Below are 17,191 nucleotides of genomic sequence, written 5' to 3' on the forward strand. Positions count from 1 at the left end.
TCTCCTGAGCTTAACACAATCAACACACTTCTTGTGCCCACGAGTCCAAGCAGTCTTCGTATTAGTGCTTATTACGCTTCATCCATATATATAGGCGGGAGAATATATTTCTTTTAAGGTGGGAGGGTTGTATTGGCCTGAATCGTGATAATAAACTTACGGTAGTCCGAAACCCATACGCTTACTCTCATATATGCCCTCTCTGTACCAAATACGAACTCTAAGGTAGAGTAGCCGTTCGTCTGTCTGTGGGTGGGGATGCTTAGTGTATTGAGGAGGTTGAGGCCCTATAATGCTATAAGTTCTTCGATTTCGTCACTTCTTCCCGAATTCCGGAATTGGGAGTCGTATGATGAGTGGTGTGCGTTGAAGTTTCCTACTATGAGGGCGTATTGTATTTGGAGTGTCGATAGGTGATTTTTGGCCGACTCCGCTTCTTTATCTTGTGGGTGCTAGTATACATACGTGATATTGGCGCCGTTTGCCGATGTTGTAGTAGTGTATATTTGTAGGCTAAGTAGCATTAGAAAATTGTGTATCTTAGCCATGTATATTGCCGTTCTTATTTCTCGGTTATCGCCGTCGATTGTATAGTAGCCAGGGTATTTATGGATCTTACTTTGGGTTGTAGCTACTTCTTATATACAAATTACCAGGGTCCGGCCGAACGTGGCAGAAGCGTGGCAGAAGACACGCCGAAGGCCTTCGGCACAAGCTACGCAACATTTCTCCCAAGGATTCAAGCCCTCAAGGACGAGGGATACACACACGTCCAGGTATTACCAGGGAATAAGAGTGGCGAGAGCGGAAACCCCCGACCCGGACGACGAGCCACTGCCATTCGCAGAGGTGCTTGGTCTCCCGGGGTCAGGAGGCCTGGAATAAAAGTGGAAACACACAGAAAGGATTAGGGTTTTTCCAGCCCACGGCCACGCGAGGGCCTGACCTAAGAAGCTTTTTTTTCCCGCACTTATGTACCTATGCCCAGCCGCCGTCGCGGGCACGACTTATTATCTAGTATTGGTAGAACGTAGTCGAAAAATTCATTCATTTATTCATACATACCCCCCTACACTCTTCTTCATAATGGGAACACTCGCAGTTAGATGCAGCGTACTAGTCACTTGTATCAAGCGTGTATATAGGACGGTGACGGAAAGGAGCCACTTCTGGTACATTACGTTCCTAATTTCAAAATCTCCTGCGCACAAAGTCTGCAAAACGCCTTCCTTACCTCGCTAATGTTACCTCCGCCATAGCTACGGGAAAATTCTGACACTTTACGGCGTAGATTAGGTAAATCTAGCTATGAAGGCCGTCGTCGATTGTGGCAGCAATAGTCGGTCAGCTGTCAACCCGTCTCTTTATCTTTGGGTAAATCAATGCCTCTTGCTCAGGAGTTTTGACCATGGCTGTTGCCGCGAACATGATGCTGTCATGGGTGTGCCGCTCAACCCGCATTATGTTTCCTCTTGCTGCTTGGGAATGCTCCGCCAACAGGGTCGGCAACGGTTGGTAAGCGCACTGAGTAATGGCATCATTTTTGAAGCAAATCGTAAGCCATGCGGTACTAGATGCAGGTGAGAGTGCAACTCGCATAATAGTCAGAATCGGACGCGGCCTCAGTTGTCCTGGGCTCTGTGGTCGAAAAGAGGAACTCACTAGCAATCATGCATAAGAAATCGCCATCTCAGATCTCACAGTAGCCAATGTGCTTCTCTGGAAGAAAGTTACCACTAGCAGGGCAAGCGACTTCTCGTAGGCAGACGCAATCTTCACGTCGGCCATCTGCGCATTGACTGATCCGACGACAACATCCTTGAAGTTTGGATGATAGATAGACATAACTAGAAGGTCGTTGTCCGGACCTTTGTACACTCTGTGGTATTGAAGGTCCACTGAGGCTTTCATGACACCTGGCTAGAACCTGCTTTGGATAGAGCATCACGCTACCCCAGAGACGGTTAAATTTGATGGCAGATATATGAAAATTGGTGATGATACCGGTTTGCTCTGGACCTGCACCGCTGAGGACGCGGAAGAAATCAGCGTATTCGTCCTTGTCAGCGGTGATGATGCATCTATTAGCGAAGACAGCGCTATACGAGATTATATGATTTTATGCAAATCCTTGACGGGCCTGAAGCAGGTGTTACTACCGCCCAAGAGTTGTTTACCAACCCTCATGTTTCTATCTCGGTCTCCTGCAATCGCTCGTCCGTACTTCTGTAGCTTGGAATAGACCTCTCTAAGCATTAAAAACTTTTCACACAATAGCAACATCTCTTTCACTAGGCCGAGGAAAGAAAATAACAAGGGCATTGGAGCCGTTGCCAGACCCCTAACATGAGTTGAACCTTTTATCCAAGAAGTCGTCATGCACAAGAAGAGGAAGGTACGAAGAGACGCGAGGAAGCATAAGCGTGGGGTGTTCAGGTGGAACTGAAAAAGTAAATACCGAGTGCTCCTGCCTTTAAAGGAGATATGTGTTTGCTGTACCTTCCTAGTATCGCAACAATGTCTACGCAGTTTGCGCGGAATGTGGAGAATGGGCAACATAATCGTTTGTTCAAATCAACCATGTATCACTGGAGATTGCAGCTGGTATACAAAATCTCTGCGACGGTGAGTGGATGCGAGCCGCGCCGTGACCCGTGGATTTGTTAGGTTTCAGGCTCGGCCGTCTCGCTGATATGTACCTTTCAACACGGACTCTGATATATCAGCATACTGTTAAGCTGCTAGGTGATCATCTGCTGAGTTTCCGTTTCAATGGAAGGTTCTGGCAAATGTGAGGCTGAACAAAGTACGAAAAGTCCATACATCATAGGGAAACATGGGTTTCGTTGGTTATTTGACTTGTGCAAAACACTTAGTTCTCCACAACAGCATTGCGACTACCCAGACAATATAGAAACGGGATATGAGAGTGAGGAGAGGACACGTAGAAGCTCCAGCAAGCCAATATATCCGATATTGACCACGATGTGCCGAATACTTGTCTGGGATAGAGCGCAACTTCCGGCAATTAGGCTATAATCGGGAGACCAAGATGTCATCACCAGCGGCTCGACGGTGTCATTGTAGGTTTACGCAATGACTCCGAGACCTTCGGCTTTTGGTTACGTTGCTAATGTTGAAACGTATATCATAAACCCTCAACCTCCCATAGGTGCTGACATTGCTCCTCTTCGCAAGCTGCATCGAAAGACTAGCCTTTCTAATCACGTCACCTTCTCCATCTTTGAGAAGATTTTCTTCACCGAGATGAAGGCCAGCCGGATTTTTGTAGCCCTCATCATCCCGCCTGCCGCGCTCGCAGCCATAAACTGGGATATATACGAATACGGCGTAGTAGACACCTTCAAATGGTCTCGCCCATTTCCCGACGACGGCACCGACCCGGGTGGGTTTCACGTCAACTGTCGAGCCGAGGGCACCTTTCATGCCAAGATGTACAAACTCAGCGATCTCCCAGCAGAACCACCGGGGGGATTGTCTCCGTGGCATGATGCGATTGAGGACTTCCTTGGTCGTCGGTCTTACATGGGCAGCTGGGATGGGGTTGACCACAAGGGACACGACCGTGAAATTGTGGTAATGGAGTATGCTGATGTGCCGAGGCCGGTGGTAGAGTGGATAGAGGACCAGCAGCGAGATACCAGCGAAACGAATGATAGGAAGTGGATGTTTGCTGTATTCAGGAAACAGGGGAATGAGACTGATCAAGTGACTGGAACCGTGGAGCTTGCCCCGACGGGAGAGGCAGCGGATACTCATAAGGCTCCGCCGATTCCCGCTAAGAACAAGATCGTGGTGTTTCCAGCTGGTGCGATATACGAAATACTGCCTCTCTGGGTTTCAAAAGGCAGCAAATGCGAGCGTGAGTGCCCTGTGTTTCAACCAAGGAGATGCGAAACTTCGTAATCGTGCTAACTCCAGAGCTGTAGGCGAACTAAGCAATCTCGCCAAGTACAAGCCCCAAGCCATTGACCACTCGGTTCTGGCTTGGGTTATGGACCACACAAAGCCCAAGAGGGATCTCGGCAAACGAGACATAACATTCAAGATCGAGGCAATGGCTGTCACCGAGACAGAAGAGGGAAAACACACGCGATTGATGTGGGAAAGGATGCACCGAACCATCAGAAGAAATGAAAGGAGGATCCAAAGAGAAGAGCGACAAAAAGCGAGACAGGAGATACTGGAGGGAAGATTCAAGGACGAGCTTTGAGCGTTTGAACTGCAAGGGCAATCAATCTTTAGCATATAATGATACATATTATGGTGTGCTGTCATCAATCATATACTGAAGACAAAAGTCTATCCATTGACGGATGTTCTATACCTTCCAAAACCAACATGAACTCCAAAGCTATGCAAAAGAAGAAAAACAATTATTCGGACTCCCGTGCAGGGTTTGCCGACTCCAAGCCGGATGCAGCCGGCTCCTTCTTGGGCCCAATTCCGGCTTCCATCCGTTCCTCCAGGGTAAGTTCGCTTTCGGCCTTGCCAGGATCAACGAGGCAGTAGAGAAGCAGAGAGCAAGCGGCACAGGCCACTGCAAACCAAAAGGCCACCCTGTGGTTCTCGCCGTCAAACACGCCCTCACTTTCAGCAACGGCCAGATCGGCGAGACCCAGGAAAAAGCTGATGCCGATGAAGAGGAGACTGTTGATGAGAGCACCAGCAGTACCCTGCATGTGCGAAGGTACGTTGGTAGTAATAAAGACGTTGGACACAAGATATGTAATATCAACACCAATGGTGGCTCCAAGCATGGCGGGGAACACAAAGGCCCAATAGTTGCCATGGTCAGGGATAAGAGCAAAGAGAAGGACGCTGGCAAGACAACCGCATCCGGATATTATCAGTAGCACCCTACCTGGAAGCTTATGGAGGGTGAAGCCGCCGATCGTGGCTAGGACGATACCGCCGCCAGCCATGGGAGCAAACCATGTCGCCGTTTGGAGAGTGGAGGCACCCATAAACGCTTCGATACTAGGGAGCGGGTCAGCTCATGTACATTTCAGTTCATGGCAAAGGGGGACTTACTGTAAACTGGCATAAAACAAGAAAATGCCAAACACTCCGTAGGCGAAGAAAAGAGCAAGCGTGAACCTCTTCATGTACTTTGCGGCAAAGAGATCTCTTGGCAGCAGAGGCTGCTTAGCAACCCAGCCCTCGATATATATGGCAGCGCCGAGGAAGAGCATTCCGATAACAAACGTTATGGGAATGTAAGGGGTGCGCCAACCATTGGGAGCCGAGCCACCGGTGGTAATGGCAAAGGTGATGAGGATGATAGCCGGGACGATGGTGAACAAACCCAAGTAGTCCATCTTGGCACCACCACGGGCAGCAATAGCCTGATGTCTGTCATTGGGGATGGTGAAGTAAGCCATAAGACCAGTGACAAACAGGATGATGGTTCCAATATAGAACCACCAACGCCACGACAGATACTCGCCAGTGACACCACCCAGGATGATTCCGATGAAGAAGCCGAGTGGAGCAAATGCACTGTAGAGACTGAAGACGATATTCTTCCTCGGGCCGGGACGATAGGTCTTACCCAGCAGCATCAGACCAGTAGGCAGGAATGCCGCGGGTCCCAGACCGGCAAGAGCTCTCGTGACAATGAGCATCTGATAGTTCTGACTGAAGCCACCGATCAAGCACCAGATGCACATCCAGAGCAGGCCACCGGTGAAGATGAAGAAGGCTCCATACATATCGGCAAGGCGGCCGAATGGCAGGAGAAAGGAGCCGGTAATAAGAGAGAAGACGCTGGACGGCCATGTTTGGGAATCCTTGGGAATATCTAGCGCCTCGGCGAGACCAGGCAAAATGATATTGAAGCCAGAAACAAAGTATTCCTAGACAATGTGGAAAGTGTCAGTTTAGTGTGGTGACGAGCCGAGGTGGCAAACAAACTTACACTCATGAGCATAGAAATAAGGATAGAGCCGCAGAACATGAACTCTTCAAAGGTGCTGGAAAAGACAGCGGGCCGTTGGCGACCCAGGCGGTCGAGATCGAACTCGGTGATGGCGTCATCTTGGACGTCTTGCTGTGCTTGGGAAGGGTTTTCACTCTTGGACAACTCTGGATGTTGCTGTTGCTGTTGTTGGTCTGGTGTTTGCTGGCCCATCGTGCAGCAGAGTCCACGGCTTCAGGGCGTGACACTGTCGAGAATGGTAACAGTAATGTAGATGAACAGCGACGAGAACATGACAAAGGATGGGCGTTGACCTTCTTTTTCTATATGATAAAACTGTGCTAACGTACACATGGAGGTGCAGGGAAACAAAGTCACTCCTGGAGGTGGCGATGGAGAGCAAAACTTGTCTTCCGCTAACAGACCGCTGAGGAGGAGCGTCTCCACTTGGCTGCAAAATTTGGGGGTCATAGGGCCCAGGTGCCCCAGTCCAAGTGTTAGCCGGATACTTTCCAAAGCCCGGGAGGAATGCATGCAAGACGACATCTGCTACCGCTTGTCGCAGTCATCATTGTTCTAGAAAATAGTCAAAAACAAAAGGTTCCACAATCACCAGCCAGGTGGATTAACACTGCAGCAAGTACAACTTGGCATCCTCTTTGGTCTCCCCATGGTGATGGGAAGGCGTAGAGAAGGGTGCTATCTAGGATCCCTGGAGAAAAAAAAGCGAAACAGGCGGGAAAGGGTGGTTTCCATTTGTCATGGAAGTCCATGACGACGAGGGTGGCAGAAGGTTGAAGAAAAGTCGGCGGATTGTCGTTGTTAGCCGGTCGCAAGGCGGTGGCTTGATAAGATTCGCCATATTCGCCAGAGTGGTCAGCGTCAAAGTGAAGAAATCGGTGACGAGCTCGAGAATCTCTGGGCACCAGGCGGATTAGAATGGCGCTAATGCACCTGTTGCAATTCCCCTTCCGAATTGGGTTTAGCGTCTTATAAACCCAAGGGCGGCCAACGGAAGGTGGAGCAAGTCTTCAGGAGCCCGCGGTCCCGAGGCCCCCGTCATGGCCCGGACAGCAGCTGCCTCTACCGGACTCCAAATCGGACACTGGCAGGGAAAACATTGGAACCGGTCGGGAAGGCTGAAGCCCATCCGCCCCCCGATTGATAACTGTACACAGCCTAAGTACGTAACTGCCATGACTCTGAAGGATTCCACTTAGCACCTCTCTCACAGTCTCACTGAGGGCCTGGAACCTCTCCCAGCTAGCATCCCGTCTCCGATATCACAACCACCAAGACGCTACTACACGACGTGTACACTATCACCACCCATGGCCATCTACCCATTACCATACCGGCTTCAGTCATCCTATCTGCCTCTTCGGCCGCGGCTACTTGCTGCACGAATAATAAAGCTATCCTCCAGTCCCTGATCCTGACCCGGGCGGTGATCTCGTGCGCCGAGAAGAAGCCAAGTGCCTGTCCGTGCAGTCCCATCTTTGTCTCTACAGCTTCTTACAACCTGGAAGGCACTCTTGACGCAAGGCACGCAAACAACCTTCCCAAGACAGCAATCATGGTGACAGCAACAACCACCCTCGCCCTGCAAAAGGGCCACGCTAAGAAGACACCACCAAAGAAGCCTCACCAGCAAAGGGCTTCCAAGACAAAGGCATGCTACAACTGTCATCGGAAACGCCTTCGCTGTGACAAATCGCTGCCTTCCTGTCTCAAATGCTCCATCAACGGCGAGGAATGTCTTGGCTACGGCATCGTCCTGCGCTGGGCTGCCTGTAATTCACCCACCTCTACCACAACCACTAGGACTACTAACAAGACCAACACCAACACATCACGAACCGTCAAGTCACCCACGACAACTCAAGCTTCAAGACCGAGCAACCCTCCCCGAATCATTACCGATGTCACTAGTAACTATTCACCCCATAGCAGTATTAGTAATACCACAACCGCCAGCATCGCATCTCCAACTCTAACTGAAGCCGAAACCATCGACAACTTGACTGTGGAGACACCAATTGATAACTATGCCGACCTTCCACCACAAACACCAAATGATAACCACGAGACAAGCTCACAAATGATCAAAAGACCCATCAACTTCATCAAAATTCCATTAACAGACCCTATACTCAATGGCCTCTCATCCAAGGAAAAATGGTACATGCATCATTGTAAGTTTTTACCTTACTCGTGATATGCACCTCCATATACATATTCAGACACTAACGCATTCTAGTCGCCACGATTGTTTGTCGAGACCTAGTCTCGATTGACCAGAAGGAACGGAATCCCTTTCGGGCCATCATCCCTTTGGTTCGCAAGTTTAACTACCTTCAGTCAGTCGTCCTAGCAACAGCAGCCATGCATCTTTCCACGCTTCACAAGTATCAGGGTCAAAGTTTGCCGTCGGAGACCGCCCTAGTCGATGCTTTGATGCTCAAGTCCCGGGCACTCCACCTTCTTCGCGCTGCCATCAGTGAGGACACCGTCACCGACAAGGCGATGATCCTCTCCGCCATCGTCTTCCTCGTCAACCTCGATCTCATCGACTCCGGCCGAGGAGGCTGGAAAGCCCATGTTGAAGCCGCCCGGCGTCTGATCTCATCGCTATACCTCACCAGGGCACACCTCGACGGGGCCATCGCCCCCTTGGTCAACGCCATTGCCGCCGACTGTCTTACCTATCGCATCTACGGCTCAACCATCAGCGGCAACACCTCGTCGTCTGATAATACGCTCGATGACGGGGTCGTGTTGCCGTACATTTTGCAGAATGCCGAGGCATACAGCTACCATTGCGCACCGCCGGCTATCCTTCAGATGATTCTGTCTGCTAGCCAACTATGCAGCGGCAGCTCCACGACATTGGAAACAGATGGAGGGGTGGAGAGGATTGCTACCGCGGCGGTGTTGCTTCACAAGGCACGTAATTTTGACGTGCAGACATGGGTGTACAACATCAACGGCCTGCCGCCAGATGACGACTTGGAAGCGCGGGTAAGCGTGGCGTCAGCACACCGCGCGGCAGCCTGCTTATTTGTCTTGTTGTCGGTTCCTGAGGCCGGATTGCTTGAGTTGCCTCTGCTAGAGCCGAAGGATCTAGTGCAAGAGATTCTTGGACACTTGTCCTGCATCCCAGAAGATCACGTCCACTTGAAAGGAACGGTGTGGCCGACTTTTATTGTTGGCGCGGAGACGAACGATTTGAATGAGCGGGCTTGGTGCCTGGAGCGGTTGGTGGCGGTTTGGACCAAGAATCCTTGGACCTATCCGTGGGGATATGTGCACACGGCGACGGAGATGTTGCAGGAGATTTGGAGGTCGAAGGATTTGGCGGCGCAGCAGGGTGACGATGGCATCAACTGGTTGCAGAGGTTGAAGGCGACTGGGAATAGTTGCTTGATTGTATAGCTGGGTATATATCGGTAAGGACCTCTGACAAATAAAGTTTCCATCAAAATAAAAGCCAGGTGAACGAGGGAAATGAAAGAAGTGGGTGCAACTCAAGGACATGACCATATCAAGCCATCACCCTATATTATTTCCTCCGGCGCCTGTACTCCCCTCTTCCACTTGCCCTTGAATATCCATATCGATCCAAATCATCCTCAAACTCAACCGATCTCCTCGGCTTCCTCTCCCCATCCCTACTAGACCACCTTCCATCATCCCTATGCCTACGCACCCTTTCTCGTTCCCGGTCTCTCCTCCTTCCCTCTCTTTCACCCCACCCATCATCATCACTTCGTTCCTTCCCAACCTCACCTTCCTTCCCCTTTCCTTTCTCTTCCTTTCTACCCACCTTGCCAACCCCTCCATATGCACCACGGTCATCATCAATCTCAGGATGCAAGTTCCTGACATTATTGACTGCCATCTCCAAATTATCTATCGAAGCCCTGATTCCCTCTGCCCTCTTCGCCAACGCTTCGTGCACCTCGCAATTTTTATGCGACGGTGGTTTCGAGGTGAGTTCAGCCAAGGCTTCTGAAGTAGTCCGCAGTTCCTTCTTGAGTGAGTCGAGCGTTGCTGCTAGGCTTGTTGCTTCTGTCCCGGGGCCATCAATGGGAAGTGATCTGGATCTGGTGCCGGCTCCGATTCCAGTTCCAGTGTTGTTGTTGCTGGTAGCAGCCAGATAGTCGGCGTAGCTGGTGTATGGGTATTCTCCCGAAGGCCGTGGTCCTTGGGTCGCGGTGGTTGAGTACAAGGGAGGTTTGATCTTGTTCTTCTCCTCCTTCTCCTCCTTCTCCTTCTTCTTGCGTTGATGGAGAAAGTGACGGATGCCAAAGCCGAGGATGCCAACGGCTAGTTGACCCATTACGTCGTGGAGGTCGTTGCCATCACGGGTACCATCGCGGTCTCGGTCTCGGTCGCTGCGGTGACTAGCTCTGCTGCTGTCTCGTGCTCTGACTGCTGTGCCACGGTCTCGCTCGTTGGGCTGTTTGTCTTTGTGTGCCGATCTTGACCGAGGTTGTTGCCGTGATGTGCTGCCTTTCTCGGTCGAGTCTTGTCTGGTCAGACGCTTGAGAGAGTAGACCAAAGCAGCGCGGGCAATTTGTTGGATGATTTCCGGAGTCTCATTTTTGCTGCTGCCTTTTGTTGATGACCGCTTGAGGAACGACGGTTTACCCCTGGACCTTTGCGAGCGAGTGCCTGGCATGTTGGAGGTGATGTTGAAGCGAAACAGTAATGATCGAGTGTTATCTTATTGGATACAGTCTCGAAATAATTGAAAAGGAGCGGATATTTCCAAAGGGGCAAATGAGGTCGCAATTCAGTCTGCCTCTACATCTTGTAAGAAATAGACTGGTCCTCGAGCAAGAGGCCTCTTGTCAGAAGTGGTGGGATGAACGTGATAGTTGTTAGCTGCCTGCTCACGGGCTTGCGGTGCCGCACGTGTTGCTGATGGATGTATCACCTGGTAGTTGACTGTGATGACAACACTTGATGCTGAAATGCAAGAGAAACATCTATTTAAGACTAGAAACATGACTATATGAAGGTTAGAAGATCAAAGCATTGTCTTTGAGGGCAATTTTGAATTCATTTCTGGTTTCCTCCCCTACAATCCAGAACTCGGTTAGCTTGTGGTATCTACACCTGAGGGAAGATGCGATCTTGACTCACAATATGGAAAGTGTAATATCTCCTTTGATTTTTGCTTTTAGTTGCACGTCGACATCCAAATTCATATCGAGTCTGATGGCGGGAGCACCACTGCGACTGCCATTTGTTGTTGTTCCTTGGACTGATTGTTGCAGTTGTTGCAGTTGCTGCAGCTCTTGTTGCCGATATTGCTGGTTAACATTAGAGACGTTTCGGTCTGATGAGCTTCCAGGAGAGCTCTCAGAGGCGGTGTCGCGAGACCTGTGCTTAGTAGGTTTCTCGCGGTTACGTGATGTCGACATTGTGTTTTTTGAATAATGTGGTGGTGTGGCACATAGGGGTCACGATGGAATGTTATGTTGATATAGGGAAACGCCAAGAAAGGGTCTTACAGAATGTCCGACTGCTAGGGCTGATGAGTCAAGGATGGATGTGACTATATATCTGGCAGATATTTCAACTGGAGGGTGTGATCATCTAGGAAGTAGGGATTTATCAGATCGTCCCCGAAAACGGTCGGTTGACGCCCGGAGGCCCCATGACATCATAACCTGACCCTGACAGCTGACAGTTTTCCATGCAGTTCACTGAGCAACGCCTGATGATCTCGAAGCCCGCCGAAAAGTCGGGACGCAATGTCCATGCTGAACGTACACTTGATCAACAAACTGGGTATCTTTGTATGCTTTTTGGTCACTCTTATTTTGTTTTCTTCCCCTTTCCGAACCTCACGACGAGCCGGTGGCAGCAGCCTTCTCCTTGGCCAGACGGCCCATCTTCTCGGCAGCGGCCCTCAAGCTGTTGGCATCGGCGCCCTGGATCATGATGGAACCGTTAACGGCGACCTGCTTGCCGTCCTTGAAGAAGAGGAAGGTGGGCATGGCGGAGACACGGTAGTGCTGGGCGACCTGCTGGACGCTGTCGACGTTGATCTTGGCAAAGGCGAGGAAGTTGGGAATGGAGAAGGTCTTCGCGAACTGGGCATACATGGGCGCAATGGCCTTGCAAGGCCCGCACCAGTCGGCGTAGAAGTCAGCGACGACGTACTGGGTCGTGTTGAGGAGAGTCGCAAACTCCTGGGCCGAGTTGATGTGCTTGACGCCGTCTGACATTGTGACGATGTTTTGTGTGTTCGGTCGAGGGAGAATCGATCGGTAAGTAGACGCTGTAACCTAAAGCTTTCACGGTCAACAAATGTAGGAGGTAGTTCCGGCGACGATGGATGATTACACATACCTTGGATATGTCGACCGTCGTAAATCACAAAGTTGCGGCGAGAGTTGGTGGCAGGCGTCGGCTTTCAACTTTGTTAGGGGACTACCATCACTAGAATCGCTGGACGCGACCGTGACCGTCAGCGCTGACTGTCATTGGCGGGGTAGAAGAAGGTGGAGTATCGGCGATTAGATAGACAGCTTCATTATTTTCCGGCACCCGACCTCCGACCTCCAACCCGGCTCCCTCCCGGCTTACTCCACACCTCCGATCAGGACACGAGCCGTGTCATACGCACAGGCTTGCCGCAATCTGCAGTCTCGATCCTTACCGATCCTGGAATGAGCAATCCTCTGTGTGTCATGGTCACCATTTATACGTCTTCATGTCCCTAGGGAGGCAGAAGAAGACGTTGAAATTCACAGCAAACCCCCTTTCCAGCATAGATTCAAAGTCGAGTGTACGCAAGCCCTACATCTCCCCGCCCAAGGAAGCCTGATCACGAGACTATGCAGGTGGAAAGAAAGACAATGCTTTTATTATTGTTGAGCGACCTCTATATGAACCTCAACTGGCAAAAAGCCACGAACCAAACAACTCGGTCAAGCCACTCAAACCACAGCATCAATTGCCTGCCAATACCATGAGGAATTCAACTTTTCCAGCTTGAATTAGTTCAAGGCCCAATGAAGATCAACCTCTCTGCCTTCCAACCAGTTCTCGATCTCCCCATACATCCGCTTCCACAATCCCTTGTCGTGCGGCGTAGGAAGGTTCATGTCGATTTTGTATCCCAGCTTGGCCTGCGCCATCGCAAGGTGCCGGTACCCCTCCGGATACGTGCTCAGCTCGAACTTGTCCCACTTCGGTACAGTCTGGCCATCGACTGGAACTACCTTGTCCTTCTCGTAGAAGAGCTTGACGTACTTGGCCTTCCACTCTTGGGTAGCCGCCTGCTTCTCACAAAAGAAGATAAAGCGGCAGTCGCAGTCGACATCGTATGCCACGCCGCCCTCGTTGAAGCGATGGGTGATGGTTGCCTTCATCTTTCCAACGGCCCGGGTACGGCTGTCGCCGAGTTCAGCCAGAGTGCCGCATTCACGGTGCATGATGAAGACGCCGTTCTTCTTGCCCTCCTTGGACACTTCGATGAATTTGTCAACAGGCAGGGCGCCGCTCCAGGCTGAGAGTTTGATATGTCAGCATATGGTTGACCTGCTGGCTACATTTAATCTTATGCGCAGGGAAGGTACGTACTTGTCCACACACAGGCATCATCTGTGAAAAGAGAGCGGTAGTTCCTCCACTCGGACGCGTCGCGGTACACAGGCCAGCCCTTGCAGAGCTCCGTGATGGCATATCGGTCAAGTACGTCTTGAGATGATCCGTTGATGTGGGACCAGGCTCTGGTATGAGGATCCGCCGGTGAAGTCATGATTGCTGGGCAAGCTGTTGGGAAAGGAAGAGTGGAAAAGGTTGCTGTGTTGAACTTGGGAACTGTAAGTTTCAATTGGCAGGTGCTACTGGAGACTTGAAGATGAACTGAACGCTGATGCGAGAAGATGGCTCCTTCTTATAGCCCAAGATGATGTACCAGACTTCCATTGCACTCGAGCATCTACCATGCCCGCCGCGTTGGTTCCACCTCCAGCGAATAGATTGTGAAGACAATCTCCGACCTTGTCCTTGGACTTCAACATATTACAATTACCCTGCGACGGTTATCGAGCGGTAAGCTGATGGGACGGAGGGGGCGATGGAGGCTATCCCGTTCTCATTTATCTCGCAATGGGTTCCTGCCTTGATCTGTAAGCTTCCTAGCTCGACTGATGGAGCCCGTTGGCTATCGAGGAAAGAACATTGGATGAAATGGCGGACAGTTGAAGCCTCGACCGCTTAGCTACCTTCCCATCAGCTAGGAACTGAAGTTGGCAACCGCCAACGGCCCAGTTACGTTACTGCAGTGGTGATGAGAACTTCGCTGCCGACCGATTGTGGTATTCGCACAAAACGAAAGGCATGGAGGAACCTAGGCGAGATGCATCCACATGTTCTGGTTTGACAGCTCTAAGCAAACACGGTGCGCTGCACCCAAGTCATCCGCTTGAACCCGTCGAAGCCCTCAAGTTGTAGCTCAGCTTGCTATCTTGGAGTCTTCCGTTTGAGGTTCGGGTCCGAAACCCGGACAAGCACAAAGCACGTTGCCATGGTCGAGTTTTGGGAATAATGCGGACGAGACAAATTGCGGTTCGTTGCTTCCGCTTGTTGAATAACTTACTCCATTTACGAGTTTGCTTGCTCGGAGCGGGACTCGACAAGCCGCTACACAACTACTACCGGCTGCCGACATGGTTGTTCCTGCCAATGCCGCGAGGACACACCGATATCATGAACTCGACGGGAAGGCTGCCCGTGAACTGTCATGATCCCTTTGTCGGACAAGACTTTCGGCCTCGAGTACGGTTGATTGTCCAGGAGCCTCAAGCCGTTTCCAACCTTGAGATGAAAGTCCAGACTACGTTCCTCACAGCAAGCGACCGACCCTCACTCCGATATCCGGAGCTAATCACCTGATTTTTCACTCTTGCGGTTGGAATAGTATTGATAACGAGCATGCGATGAAGGGAATGTACCATCTGGTCTTATGACAACGGCTTATCAACATTTCAGAGTCGGACCCCCGCCTCGTCAAGTTCAGGTCTACTGCGTATGCGCCCGTTTTGCCCATGAGAGCTACCTACTCGGAGACAAGACGAAGAGGTCCAAGAACACAAGTCAGTGGCATCGGTACAGATTGATAGATGGCATGTAACGCGGCTTTTCTTAACGAGGTTCGGGCGTGAGGTAGATATCAGCAAACGAAATTTATTCAACTGAACCCTTACTGATAGACGTGGTTTCTCAAGGACTGAAACCCCACTCATCTTCTTCACCACCCCATATTCAACCTACTTCGCTGCTCACAATCGTTGAGCCACTTCCCTTTCTCCTGTTGTGTTCGCCTTGCGCGCAGTTTACTCCAGTGGCTTCTGGGCGTACACGAGCTTCCACCTCCAGTAAGCATGGATGTTCTTGTCCTTAATCTCCTGGCGGAGATGAGATATATAGGCAGCCATCTCTTCTTGGGACCACCCCATAACATTACCGGCCACAAACTGGATGATGCCCTCGAGGTCTCCATCCATTCTGATCTGACTGTACAATTCAATTTCCTTCATCTTTGGATCCTGTGGCCAAGATGAAACTGGCATCTGTCATACAAGTCAGTCGCGCTCCCCTATAAGGCACCACTTGTAAGGAAACTCATCTCGAATTCCTTGACCGTCAAATTCACAAATCCAGCCTTCTTTAAACCGTTCTCTTGCAGATCATTATCTGCAACTGTTTGAGACAAACCAAGACGCCTTCCAGCCTCCTTAAATAGCTTGCTATATTGGTCCAAGGCGGACCCCTTGGCAATAGTCCCGTCATCGCAGCCCAGGATACATGTAGCGTCGATGTGTTCGAACCAACCACCGGGCTTACAAACCCTATAGGCTTGCTCATATAGGTGATCCCAGTCAGAGGTTGCACCGTTCAAGAAGCGGACGTGGATATAGTCGAAATGATCGGTCTTGAATGTCCACTCTTTGTTCGCATCGTCAATTTCGAAGCGAAAATTAGGCGGGCACCAAGTAGGCTGGACAGGCGAGATGTCGGTCCCTATAACCTCACAGTCGGGATGGTCGTCGGCAAAATCAATAGCCCAAAACCCCGAAGCGGTACCAATATCGACCGCATGCTTGGCGTCTTCTCCAATGGGAGCAAAAGTCAGTTTCCCGCCCAGCATAAGGTCCAGGGCATGGGTAAAGACTTCCAAAGCCTCGAGATGCTTGGTGTCATTGGGACCTCAGTACTCTCTTTCCGTTACCGAATCGCTATGGTAGGTACGGCCGTTGATAGTGCGATAGTGGAGAATACTCGAGGCAATCGAGGCAGTCGAACTCTCAGCATCACCGCCCAGAGTTGAATCCAAGTCGCTGTCGCGTACTTCCTGTTGAAGCCAGTACTCGCCCCCAAAGATGCCAATCGGCTCGGACAATTCAGCGGCGGCCGTGGGCGATCCAGGAGTGGAAGAGCTTTGAGCGGGAGACGCGGGATCAGGCGTCGGCGTCTTGGTTTTTGGCATGGTAGAGGCCGGGGGTTCAGCTGCCGGCGACTCGGCCTTCCTTTTCGCTGGAGTTCTAATAGCTGGAGTCGTCCCTTAGGCCCAAGATATCTACTTTTGGATGGTATGAAGGAAAAGGTTGACGTGCCAGATGAGAGTTGGTAAGAGAGGAATGCGTGGCATCTTCAGTCCTTTGGAACTTAACCTCTCTAACCACCCAGAGTAACCTCGATTACAGGGGCACTGAGGCCCTAATTCAAGTTAGGAAGCTCATGCATGCCGCCCAGGGCGTATTTGGCTCGGCTGTGAGGCCCTCATGAAGTTTTCGAGCTGCCACTGCAAAGCGCTCGCTTTCAAGTGGAAACCCCGTCCAGAACGGATACATTTTCTCGACGACGCTGAATGTTAGGACCGTAACGATCATGGTCAGGACAGTGAAATAACACGAAACATTATTTTAGTCACATCAATTCACAGTCGACGAGTGACCAAACAGCCGCTATCAAAATATCTCCAAACCTCCGAGTTGGGTTCTCTGATAATTTCTTCCGCTTAGGGTGACATTCGACCCATGTCATTGGCAGGAAAGGCGGGTTGCTCTGCATCCCTACAAGAGAAGGCTCTGGGCACGCTGATTTTGGGCTATAACAATGCAGTTACACTTCTGGGAGAGAAACTTTAGGGATCACATACTTACGACGGTTGCACCATCCAACGCTCAAGCCTATCACCATGCCTTCCATTCTCCTGAACACGAA

The 17,191-nt window shown here is 50.8% G+C and overlaps 7 protein-coding genes across 7 annotated transcripts; 2 read left to right on the forward strand and 5 right to left on the reverse strand.

The window, feature by feature from the left end:
• Positions 1 to 3,052: 3,052 nt before the first annotated feature.
• On the forward strand, positions 3,053 to 4,234 carry SMAC4_02091 (uncharacterized protein; the record flags this gene model as incomplete). Its single annotated transcript, XM_003350330.1, has 3 exons — positions 3,053 to 3,083; positions 3,173 to 3,883; positions 3,951 to 4,234. The coding sequence occupies 3 exons, from the start codon at positions 3,053 to 3,055 to the stop codon at positions 4,232 to 4,234; spliced, it is 1,026 nt and encodes a 341-aa protein (XP_003350378.1).
• A 79-nt stretch (positions 4,235 to 4,313) lies between these two features.
• Positions 4,314 to 6,213, reverse strand: SMAC4_02090 (uncharacterized protein). The gene is made up of 3 exons (XM_003350329.2): positions 5,942 to 6,213; positions 5,056 to 5,879; positions 4,314 to 5,001 (listed from the first exon to the last, which is right to left on the reverse strand). The coding sequence occupies exons 1-3, from the start codon at positions 6,152 to 6,154 to the stop codon at positions 4,398 to 4,400; spliced, it is 1,641 nt and encodes a 546-aa protein (XP_003350377.1). The 5' UTR covers positions 6,155 to 6,213; the 3' UTR covers positions 4,314 to 4,397.
• Positions 6,214 to 6,943: 730 nt separating this feature from the next.
• SMAC4_02089 (uncharacterized protein) lies at positions 6,944 to 9,440 on the forward strand. Its single transcript, XM_003350328.2, has 2 exons — positions 6,944 to 8,136; positions 8,202 to 9,440. The coding sequence occupies exons 1-2, from the start codon at positions 7,518 to 7,520 to the stop codon at positions 9,374 to 9,376; spliced, it is 1,794 nt and encodes a 597-aa protein (XP_003350376.1). The 5' UTR covers positions 6,944 to 7,517; the 3' UTR covers positions 9,377 to 9,440.
• Positions 9,441 to 9,446: 6 nt separating this feature from the next.
• Positions 9,447 to 10,625, reverse strand: SMAC4_02088 (uncharacterized protein; the record flags this gene model as incomplete). The annotated part of the gene is made up of 1 exon (XM_003350327.2): positions 9,447 to 10,625. One exon carries the CDS (start codon positions 10,623 to 10,625, stop codon positions 9,504 to 9,506), a length of 1,122 nt encoding a protein of 373 aa, XP_003350375.1. The 3' UTR covers positions 9,447 to 9,503.
• Positions 10,626 to 11,799: 1,174 nt separating this feature from the next.
• Positions 11,800 to 12,183, reverse strand: SMAC4_02087 (uncharacterized protein; the record flags this gene model as incomplete). The annotated part of the gene is made up of 1 exon (XM_003350326.1): positions 11,800 to 12,183. One exon carries the CDS (start codon positions 12,181 to 12,183, stop codon positions 11,800 to 11,802), a length of 384 nt encoding a protein of 127 aa, XP_003350374.1.
• Positions 12,184 to 12,772: 589 nt separating this feature from the next.
• On the reverse strand, positions 12,773 to 14,965 carry SMAC4_02086 (uncharacterized protein). Its single transcript, XM_003350325.2, has 2 exons — positions 13,544 to 14,965; positions 12,773 to 13,469 (listed from the first exon to the last, which is right to left on the reverse strand). Exons 1-2 carry the CDS (start codon positions 13,719 to 13,721, stop codon positions 12,958 to 12,960), a joined length of 690 nt encoding a protein of 229 aa, XP_003350373.1. The 5' UTR covers positions 13,722 to 14,965; the 3' UTR covers positions 12,773 to 12,957.
• A 173-nt stretch (positions 14,966 to 15,138) lies between these two features.
• SMAC4_02085 (uncharacterized protein) lies at positions 15,139 to 16,481 on the reverse strand. The gene is made up of 3 exons (XM_003350324.2): positions 16,197 to 16,481; positions 15,683 to 16,157; positions 15,139 to 15,404 (listed from the first exon to the last, which is right to left on the reverse strand). The coding sequence occupies exons 1-3, from the start codon at positions 16,452 to 16,454 to the stop codon at positions 15,301 to 15,303; spliced, it is 837 nt and encodes a 278-aa protein (XP_003350372.1). The 5' UTR covers positions 16,455 to 16,481; the 3' UTR covers positions 15,139 to 15,300.
• Positions 16,482 to 17,191: the final 710 nt, after the last annotated feature.

The sequence above is a fragment of the Sordaria macrospora genome, chromosome 4 (assembly GCF_033870435.1).
Source record: "Sordaria macrospora chromosome 4, complete sequence".
Lineage (NCBI taxonomy): Eukaryota > Fungi > Ascomycota > Sordariomycetes > Sordariales > Sordariaceae > Sordaria > Sordaria macrospora.

What these genes read in the sequence shown, in the direction of transcription:
- SMAC4_02090 (XM_003350329.2), bottom strand. Translation starts at nt 6,154, where the DNA reads ATGGGCCAGCAAACACCAGACCAACAACAGCAACAGCAACATCCAGAG. An exon ending in TTATTTCTATGCTCATGAGT is followed by an intron (nt 5,880 to 5,941) that starts GTAAGTTTGTTT and finishes CACATTGTCTAG; the next exon opens with GAATACTTTGTTTCTGGCTT. An exon ending in TTGTTTTATGCCAGTTTACA is followed by an intron (nt 5,002 to 5,055) that starts GTAAGTCCCCCT and finishes CCCGCTCCCTAG; the next exon opens with TATCGAAGCGTTTATGGGTG.
- SMAC4_02089 (XM_003350328.2), top strand. Translation starts at nt 7,518, where the DNA reads ATGGTGACAGCAACAACCACCCTCGCCCTGCAAAAGGGCCACGCTAAG. An exon ending in AAAATGGTACATGCATCATT is followed by an intron (nt 8,137 to 8,201) that starts GTAAGTTTTTAC and finishes AACGCATTCTAG; the next exon opens with TCGCCACGATTGTTTGTCGA.
- SMAC4_02086 (XM_003350325.2), bottom strand. Translation starts at nt 13,721, where the DNA reads ATGACTTCACCGGCGGATCCTCATACCAGAGCCTGGTCCCACATCAAC. An exon ending in TGATGCCTGTGTGTGGACAA is followed by an intron (nt 13,470 to 13,543) that starts GTACGTACCTTC and finishes TCAAACTCTCAG; the next exon opens with CCTGGAGCGGCGCCCTGCCT.
- SMAC4_02085 (XM_003350324.2), bottom strand. Translation starts at nt 16,454, where the DNA reads ATGCCAAAAACCAAGACGCCGACGCCTGATCCCGCGTCTCCCGCTCAA. An exon ending in GTACCTACCATAGCGATTCG is followed by an intron (nt 16,158 to 16,196) that starts GTAACGGAAAGA and finishes AATGACACCAAG; the next exon opens with CATCTCGAGGCTTTGGAAGT. An exon ending in GGAGGCTGGAAGGCGTCTTG is followed by an intron (nt 15,405 to 15,682) that starts GTTTGTCTCAAA and finishes GGTCCCAAGAAG; the next exon opens with AGATGGCTGCCTATATATCT.